Source organism: Gavialis gangeticus, unplaced genomic scaffold (genome assembly GCF_001723915.1).
Source record: "Gavialis gangeticus isolate Ggan-Ray unplaced genomic scaffold, GavGan_comp1, whole genome shotgun sequence".
In the NCBI taxonomy this organism is placed as follows: Eukaryota; Metazoa; Chordata; order Crocodylia; family Gavialidae; genus Gavialis; species Gavialis gangeticus.
Window position 1 is genome coordinate 129,071 of NW_017729005.1, and position 10,106 is coordinate 139,176.

Consider the following 10,106-nt stretch of genomic DNA (forward strand, 5'->3'; position numbering starts at 1 on the left):
AGTGATTCCCTCGATTGGCTGGCAATGCTCCTACAAATGCAGCCCAGTATGCCCTTAGCTTTCTTTGCAGTGAGGACACACAGTTGGCTCATATTCAGCTTATTGTTCATTGTAACCCATAGGTCATTTTCTGCAGAGCTACTGCTCAGCCAGTTGGTCCCCAGCCTGTACCAGTGCACGGGATTGATTACTATGTTTTGAGCTCGATGACCCAGCCAGTTTTCTTTCCACCTTACGTTAATCCATCCTGTACATCCAACCTGTACCTCCTTAGCTTGTTTGTGAGAATGTTGTGGGAGACCACATAAAAAACCTTGCTCAACTCAAAGTATATCATGTCCACTGCTCTCCCCACATCCACAGAACCAGTCATCTCATCATAGCAGGCAATCAGGGTGGTCAGGGATGGCTTGTCCTTTGTGAATCTGTGCTGACTGTTCCTAATCACCTTCTCCTCCAAGTGCTTAGAAATGGATTACTTGAGGATCTCCTTCACGATTTTCCAGGGACTGAGGTGAGGCTGGCCAGTCTGTAGTTCCTTGGTTCCTCCTCCTTCCCTTTTTTAAAGAGGGACACTGTATTGTTCTTTTCCAATCATTCAGGACCTCTCCTGATTGCCATGAGTTTTCAAAGATAATGGCCAGTGGCTCTGCAGTCACATTGGCCAACTCCCTCAGTTTAAAAAAGTTACTCATTAGGTTATGTAGGTATGCTACAAGGCAGCGCAAACCTGATCCAACCCTGTGTGCACTAGCTCTAGAACCAGCATGGCTATGCTAATATGGTGCCACATCTGGACTAATTAGTTTTGCAGAGTAGCCATACTGCTTAGGGTTTCAGAGATTGTACATAAACAGCCAGCTCTCTGCACAGAGTTGCCTTAGGGGTTTCTGTCTAAGGAAAAAATTAATAAGCTAAACTGAATTTAAGGCACAATACAGTACATCTTCAACTATCTGAACCGCTTTGGAAAGCTGCTCAGATAGCTGAATTTGTTTGTGTAAGTGAAGCTGTAATTAGGTACATGAGAAGTGCAGGAGTTTCCATTCTGTCTTTATAACTGCAAGGGTTGCTTTCCTTATTCTGTACTACTCGGTTACAATGCTTATGAGGACCTGAATTTCAATAGATCCGTCATTTTTTTTTTCTCTTCTACTGTTATCTCTCTTTTGTGCTTTCACATTACTTTGTTCATCACTGCTAGTTATCAGGGTGTGTAAAATACCATATTTACTTGAATATAAGATAGTTCTGACTATATGACGACCCTCCAATAATTAGATTCTATATATGGAAAATGTTCAAATTTATTGCAGTTTTCCAAGTATAGAATCTCATTTTTGAGGTTTGCCTTGAATTTGTTCCCTTTCCACTGCTACAGCAGGGAAAATAAATTTGGGGGGGGGAGGTCAGGTGCCTTTTGCTACACCCCCTGCAATTTTTCCCTTGCAGCCCCTTCCTTGATGTCAGACCCTGTGCTCCCTGAACACATGGAAGAGAGAAGCAAATTTGAAAACACTGACCTAGAAATAAAGATACCTGTAGTAACTTTCATATAGAGAAATTACTACAAGTACCCATAGACTTAGTTCATCCAGAAGTGATGCAGTTTACCTCTTTCGATATAGCTGCAACTTTTGTCTCAGGTGTTCCATAAATATGCTTTTAAGTAGCACTTCTGTGCCTACTTGTTTATAGTACATTTAAAAATTGTATATTTTGGTTCAAGGGCCCAATAGTGAACTTCCAAAATTTGACTGAGCAGAGCTCAGTCATCAAATCTGTGTGGCTCTACTACCAGGCAAGTAGCCTCCCTCCCAGACCTATTGATCTGGGGCTTCAGATATTCTCCAAGTCTAGGCAGGCATCCTATCTGCAAGCCCCAGGCCCAGATGCCACCATTCTTGCATGACATTAATCCAATGCCAAAAGGCTCATAACTTAGCTCACTGGGCTGGGCCCCAGCAGAGACAACTGCATTTCAAGCCATGGCAGTGACCCCACAGCTCAGCACTGTTCAGTATGTGTCTACTCCAGAGACCCACCACAAAGGATTGATGTGGTAATTAGACCCCCACTCATGACTGGAACCAAGTGTTTGTCACATGTCCTGGGATCCTCCAAAAATGTATATGTAGATGAGGTGCAGGGCACCATGGTCTGGCTCCATCTCTTAGAGTGCATGGCCATGCCAATCATATGCGACAGGCAGAGAGAGAGGGCAATGGAGGGATTCTAAATAAGCTGTTTGGGACCCAGTTCAGTGATGTTTGATAGACATTTATGGCTGGTAAAAGCAGGACTCACCGGAAATGGGAAAGAAAGTTGCAGCTTAATTCTGGGAAGAGGAAGTGAAAATGTATTCAATATAGTGGCTCACCATGACTTGAAAAAGTCCTGCTCAGTGCTGACTCTGAGCACAGTGGGCACTACCATAGGTCTTATTCAGATGGGTTAAATTAACCTATTCTTGTGGGTTCCACGTATGGGCTATGTGTTTGTTTGGAGAACTGCTGTTGAAATAAATGGATTCTGTCATAGACTTCAGTGGGGACAATTTTTCACCGTGTGACTTCTCTAAGAGTCAGTGGCTTAGCCACGTTTAGAAGCTAGAAATCCTGTTTCCCAATCCTGTGCTGTAAGCATCAGACCATACACAATAACTATACATATGTATTTAGTTCACTGGAGTCTCAGTTTTCAGTGCTCACTATCAAGAATCCTGTTTGATGCAGTACTCTCGTCTGACTGCATCTCATGCAGAATACTGGAGAAAGTCTAAACTTCATAGTCCTCAAAGCTTTACTTTTTATCTCATTTAAAGCATTGAAAACCTGTTTTTCACCCCCACTTTTCATTTTAAAATTAATTGTTTTCATTTAAATAATGATCCTTCATCTTTATGCAAGGTTTATCCTCTCAGTTGGCATATAAATTCAGACATCCACATAAAAGACTGCCTTCTCTGTTTGGATTGATTGAAATGCAGAGTGTGATGGGAATGTGGTAAAAATAGAAATGCAATCAGTGTAACTGGGCATGAAACACATTCATATACAAGTGGAACTTGTCCCCAGTGGATGTTGAAGAGCTCTTTCTCTGAGCCCAGAGGATTTACATTGCATTATTCAGTCACTGATATGGAAGTCTTCTCCTACAGCTTGGGAGTATGGAGAATTATAATTAGAACAAACCCTAACTGAAACCTGAGTCAGTACAATAGCTGATTAACTTCACTTCCGAAAGAAACTATAACTAGGTAAGATTCCTGGTCAGAGCGTACATAAATCTACATAGATATTCCTGGTCAGAGCATACATAAATCTACATAAATATTCCTCTGAAAACGGTTGAGAAATACAGCCCCCCAGATTTTCTGCAAGTAGGAACAGACATGACAAAGGCAGGCAAGAGGCAGTGCAAATCCAACTGCCTCAAAATTCACAGAATATTTTGTAGCACTCTTGGAGCAACTTAAATTCCATATGTTCTTGGCTACGCCTTAGCTTTGTCTCAGGCAATGCTAATGTCCCCATAGTAAAAAATGAGACGGGAGGAAACAATTGTGTTCATATTGCACCAAAAGACAGATTTGAAGTTAGAAGTCTTCAATGGATCTAGGATTTCACCCTCTCCCTATTTTGTCCTTCTGTGCATGTGCATGAAAGTGAGAGAGAGGAAACTGATCCCAGTTTCCAGCTCTGTACAGCTTGAGATATTGATGAGCCAAGATTTGTGGCCAGACAGGGAAATATAAACAAGTTCTACCTTAAACTTAACTGCCATTAACCATCTGTTAATAGAGTTTTACCTAGTAGAACAGACAAATGGGCAAAGGATTTTTTTTTCATACAGAGGTGACAAAAACAATATGCTTGACAAAACTTGGTCTCTAATGTTCACATTTAAAGACTGTGCCTACTTAGTAAATGAAAAAGGAGATGGAAGTTGTCCAAAATGCATTAAATATAATCCTAGGATTTCTGGGATTCGATCCTACTTCTTCTTTTTCAGACTAAGCTTATATTTTCATGTTCTCTGGATTTAAATGTTCTCTAGATGCTGTAATAAATCTGTTTTGGTGCAGTTATTAAGAAAGTAAGGTTTCAGGCTCTGAACTGCTGACTAAGAAATATTCAGCCAATACGTTCTGACATAAGTTATATTTCTTCAAAAATATCAAAAGGCACTAACAGAAGCTTCTTCCCGTTTCCACCATCAAACTAAAATCTAAATGCAAATGGGGTTCCTAAGTATACTGTTATCAGTTTTCACCTATAAGAGATGTAAAAATGCCATAGGATAAGGCTTTTCCTGGCTCCTAAGCAGGTCTAATAGCAAAACAGCGTATTAGTAGCCAAATATGTTTGATAGGCCTGCAGAAAATATTGTCAGTCCTATCTGTCGTGCTATTGCAGCTGGGATTAGCGCAAAAGAGAATAACAGGAATTTCTTTAAGGACTGGAAGGAAAAATCAGCTCAGCAGCCAACTATTGAAATACCCTTTTTATCTTTAACTTAATCACTGAAATGTCATTTTTATTAGAAATAGACTTGACAGTGCGGTAGGCATCTATACTGAGCTAGAGAAAGAAGCATATAGTAAGAGAATGGTTGTTTAAACCATTTTAAAGTAACCAAATAGCTTCAGGAGCATAAGTCTCATTGACTTCTAACAAGTGTCACTGTGTTTGTGCCTTTGTGCTACTCAATGTCTCAAGCATTTTTTTAAATCTCCCCCTAATGCCATGGCGTTGTGCCTTTGAATGCATATATACCATATTTTCCCAGATCCAAGATGACTTTGAATTTAGGATGAAATAATAATTCATCTTAAATAATTAGATTCTATACGTGGAAAAATTATAAAAATATTGGAGGGTCATCTTAAATTCACCCCCTTCACTGCTGCAGTGGGGAAAAGCAGTGGCAGGGAGGCAAGCAGTGGTGGGGGAACAAGCGGTAGGGAAGTCAACTGGCATGACTCCTGACCCTTCCCCCCTCCACCTTGCCCCCCATCCACAGCCCCCCCACATGTTGCACACTGTCACTTGCCTCCCTGCCACCTGCCACCTCTTGTGTCTGTGCCATACCCCCATGTACATACCTTGTCCCTCCCCACTGCTGCATACCCTTAGTTGTGGCTTCAGCTCTAGTTGGGGCCATGGGGCACATGGAGGTTCTGTCGCCCTCCCAGCCAGGCAGCATCAGTTAGGGTGGTGGCAGCTCCAATCCTGGGACCAGGCTGGGGAGCTGAGGCAGTGGGGTGGCAGGTGGCAGCTATGGCTCTGACTGATCCCAAGCCTGTGTCAGGGCTGGGGATGGAGCCACAACCATCTGGCCTCTCCCTCCTACACTTTGTACTCAGATCCAAGGTGAACTCCCCATGCTGAATGGGGGAAAAACCTTGCCTTCGGCTTGAGTAAGTATGGCATTGTTGAAGTAAAATGCTGCCCCCCTTCTTTTCTCATGTGCCCCTTATAGTTGGCTCAAGTGTAGGAAAAGCTTACAAGCTAAGGGGCTACTGAGTGGCATCATTGTGGGGAGTTGTAGATTCTAAGTTCACCCAGTTAATTATAAGGGCTACCTATTAGTTGCCTAAGTGTGATCCTGTTTCACCCTGCCTCAGTCCCTGAAAAAGCTTGACAGAAAAGGTAGAGGGGGCCTCCTCCTCCTTGCTGCTTTTTCTCTCCAGTCCTCCCTCCCTCCTCTCTCTTCCTCTGGCCAAACAGGAGCTCAGGGTAGAGCACACTAAAAGGAAGACAGCACTGCTGGGTAAAACAGCTTTTTAATTGTTAATCGTATATTTTCTTCTCTTGATTCCCAGCCTCAGAGCCCAACTTGAAGGTGCGTTCCAGATTAAAACAGAAGGTGACAGAAAGGAGAAGTAGCCCCTTACTGAGGAGGAAGGATGGAAATGTTGTCAGCTCATTCAAGAAGAGACTGTTTGAGGTGACAGGTAAATAAAGATTAAAGAGATTCTGTCTTAACTGCTGCCGCCAGCAGGCATGTTCAGAAGTCTCAAAAAGTAGTTTACTGGAAACATAATTGAGCATCAAACAAAAGCTGGGAAGGAGTTTCTCTGTCAAAATTAAAACTATATTAAAGGTATAAGAACTCACAAGATTCTGTTCTTTATTCTCTTATTAAAAGGACACCGTCAACCTGAGACTCATACTTTCATTTGAACATTGCAATAGTAAGTACAAAAGCAAGCCATTTGTAGGCTTGTGGAACAGAAAGAGATCAAAAGGGGGAAAATGTGTTTTCTTTCCTAGTCTTTCTTTTGGATGTCCGACATCATTTTGTTTATAGCCAAATTTGACCAGTTCATTGTTAGCCCTCAGATTAGTCTCATTTACCTCTCTGCGGAGAATGTCCATGCTCTTCACATAGGCTCTACAACAGCATGGGCCATGTAGTATGTTAGACTTAGCATACATTAAATGCACTTAAAACACAAGTGACCCTGCATTCAAGCAGTAAAAAAGACACTACGTGTGCTCATATTATGTAAAGTTATGACTTTTTTTTGCACAAGGAATATCTCCAGATCATAATAGATAACAGGTGTCCCTATCGGCAGACTGCTCCACAGAGATAATACAAACAGTTTGTGGTCCTCACCCAGCTGTGACATCAACCAGGGACCTCTCTACTTTACCAGGCCTCTAGATGGGATGAGGAAAGCCAGACATGTCAGGAAGAATGATCCTGGACCTTTCACTTGACAGGTTCATCCAGGATAGAGTTGAAAGCCAGGTGCCTGCAGTCCCAGCACCGCACAGGAGCTAGGACCGAAAATCAGCGAGCTATGCATGTTAGATTGTAGTATACATTACCATTTGACTGCTCAGAATGTATCCTAATTTCAAGAATGCATGCATTTAGCATGTAGTCATTGTCATACAGGGCCCTTTGTTTTCTAGTAGCAGCAAAATTAAAATAAAAACCAAAAAGGAAATGCTATTCATAAAGGATGAGGAAGAAGGGATAAGCCCAAGCCTTATCCAAAAGACAAGACAAATTGAAAAGGCAAGAAAAGACTCATACTGTTTAAATACTTGATACTTTAAGATTGATCATCAGAAAAACAGAATTAAAATAGCTACTTTTAACAAAAATTTCAATCCCTGAAGTTGAATAGGAAATGGACGGATGAATGAATGAATAGCACTTGTCGTATTGCAAGCTAAGTAGGGACTGTTAAATTCAACTTAATGTCTTCAGGGAAAAGCAAAGACATTTAGGAATGTGGGGTATGAACAGCATACGGATTCTGAGAAACCTGAGCCCTAATTTAACAAGTCTGCAGACAGCTTTGAAGCCCATTATGGCCCTGATCCAGGAAAGCACTTGAGCACATGCTTAAATCTGATTGACTTCAGTGAGTTTTAATACTGCTGAATACTGTTCTGAATAAGAATGCTTTCCAGAACTAAATCAGGCACAGGCTAGAATATTAATTGCAACAGTGCTTTTTCCTGAGCTCTTCCAGCCAACAGGATCAGAGTTAACATCTAATCAATGCCTGGCTAAGAGATGCAGAAGTAATGGCGTCATGTTGCTGACTATGCAAAACACATATGTTAGCTATAGTATCAGATGGAAAGTTTCATTAAATTTTTGGGAAACCTTCGTTTTGGGAAAAAGCCAAAGCAATTATATCTTATATTTATACACGGCTTCTAATACCATAAACAATTCCATGGACAAGTATTTGGATCTTACATAAACAGATGCCACCATAGTGTAACAATATTTGAAGGTGCTTTCAGGCACTAATTGAAACTGCACCAGTATCCCCACTTTATATGTAAAGTCACATGCTTTCATGGAGACACAGTCGTTAGTATATACACACACACGTGCATGCGTGCATTCAATCAATCAATCAATCATTAAGGGCACTAACAGAAGTGACGTTTTGTCACATGATCTGCCACTGAAAGCACTCTACAGCCGTGCCCTGGCAGAAGTGCATAGCTGCAGAGCACTTTAAAAAGTGTCTGATCACACAACAAATGAACCTTCATTACTTGAGGGCTCAAATGAAGGTGCTTCAAAGTGGAGTGCCTTCGTTAACTTGTGTCATCCCATGGTGAGAGCGCGGCTTGGCTGAAGCAGCTCCTAGCCCCACCCCAGTGCTGTCTTCAGGATGGAAGCGAGGGAGGGAGTTCCGACTGGGGTTTGCCCAGCTTGTGCCAGAGTGTGGTGTGTGTGTGGGCTGGGGGGGGGCTCCAATCCACCAGATCCCCCCCACACACACACTCCAGTGCAGGCTGGGCAAACCCCAGAACAGATCTCCCTCTCCTGCCAACTCCCCCGCCCATGCTGAGACAGCATTGGAGCTGGGAGAGGGGGAAGTGGAGCTAGGAAAAGAGGTTGCAGAGGCACAGCCTCTCTTACTGGATTGGCTCCAAAGTGGAGCTCAATCTTCCACCCTCCCAATCCAACCACAAATGTCTGTTGGGTCAAGAGAGTCAGTTTAACTCATGGCACTTTTTGTGAAGTGCCATGAGTTAGACTAGAGAGCTGCATGTCTGTCAGTGCCCTAAGTGAAGAGGGAGACTATGTTGCAGTCTGAAGTAGCCATTTCTACAGTCCAGTCTCAAACACTCAGAGCTAGTGGTATAGACATTCCAGAGGCATTGGCAGTTGAAAAATGCAGGATGTATTCAGCACCTTAGAAGTAGCCTTTTGTAAAAGAAAGGAGGTAGAAGAGTAGCAGCAGTTAAAAGAACTGGACTTCAGTTGACCAGCTGCTGCTGAAGAGTGAGTGGTCTTGAGTGAGACCTGAAGTGTAGGAATTGCAAATAGCGTCAAGGCTTTGAAGAAGGATAATACCTCTGAATACTATTCCACTGAAGACAATGAAATTTCACCTATTTATTAGCCTCCCGGGTTTCCTGGAAAACTAGAAGATATACTGTGAGAAAAGGCTTTCCCTGTAATTTCCAATTATCCTATAGCACTATTTTTATTTTGTCATAACAACTAAGTTTCTGTTATGGTGAGCAGGCTAGAAAATGTAACCTGGTTCTTTTAGAACACATTTCTCTGTGTCGGATTTTTTGTCTTGAACTGGGAGATTATGAGGAATTTAAAGCCATATGTGCATGGCTTGGACTAAAGGCAAAAGATGAGAACTGCTTGTCTTGCTTCTCTGCCCATTTAGAAAAATCTTCACCTGATTTCAAAGGAATATATTTCTCTGCTGCACAGATCTCAGGTATGAAGTCTGATGTCTTTGAAAGAAACTACTTGAATTCAGGGTAACCAAGAGCCCTTTTGAAATCATATGGTTGACCACTCCTCCTGATAACTTTGTTTGAAAATGTCAGCCTTACTTGTTTTTGATCTAAGAGCTCACCAAGTTATTCTGTGACATACAGACCTGTTTAAATATTTAGTGATGTATTTTTAGTCATAGCAGAGAAGACTGTTGTTAATTAGAAAGAATTTTTAGCAGTTAGGGGAAAAAATTCCTACTGGGTGGGGGTGAGATAAAAAAAAAAAAAAAACAACCCACAAAGTGAAAGCTTTGGAGTTAATTAAAATTGTTTTGAATTACTTTCTAGGCATGTGAACATAGTGAATGAGAGGGCAGTTATCCTCACATAGCAATCATGCATATGATAATAATACCTAAAGTGGTAATGTGCTTGGCATTGTTGAGCCATTTTTTTACATGTTTTACTGAAGAATTTTTACTAAACTTTTTGTATTGAATTATACCCTCTACAAGCATATGATACCCAGTCATCTTGAATGCACAGGTGTAGAATGCTTTTGGTGCTTGTTGCATTGACTCAATAGAAAAAAATGATGCCAGGCCATTTATCTATACAGCCAACCTGGTACTGCTCAGTGCTCATCCTGTAGACATAGCACACGAAGTACAGTATTAACACATTCTGTTCAGTGTCTCGTATATGTAGTTTTCAGGGCAGTTCTCTGCCCATGTGTCTTCAGGATTATAGTTTCATAGTTTCTAGGGTCGGAAGGGACCTGAGCAGATCATCTAGTCCAACCCCCTGCCATGGCAGGAAAGAGTACTCGGGTCAAACGACCCCAGCAAGGTGTTCATCTAACCTCCTCTTAAA

General features: G+C 41.8%; 1 protein-coding gene across 3 annotated transcripts in view; it reads left to right on the top strand.

The window, feature by feature from the left end:
- The window catches only part of HDAC9 (histone deacetylase 9), a 493,669-nt gene that overhangs the window by 118,200 nt on the left and 365,363 nt on the right, over positions 1–10,106 (top strand). For all 3 annotated transcript variants that reach the window (XM_019508553.1, XM_019508552.1, XM_019508551.1), the window contains one exon: positions 5,828–5,959. In XM_019508553.1, the coding sequence (XP_019364098.1) occupies positions 5,828–5,959 (132 nt within the window). The remainder of the gene's footprint in view (positions 1–5,827; positions 5,960–10,106) is intronic.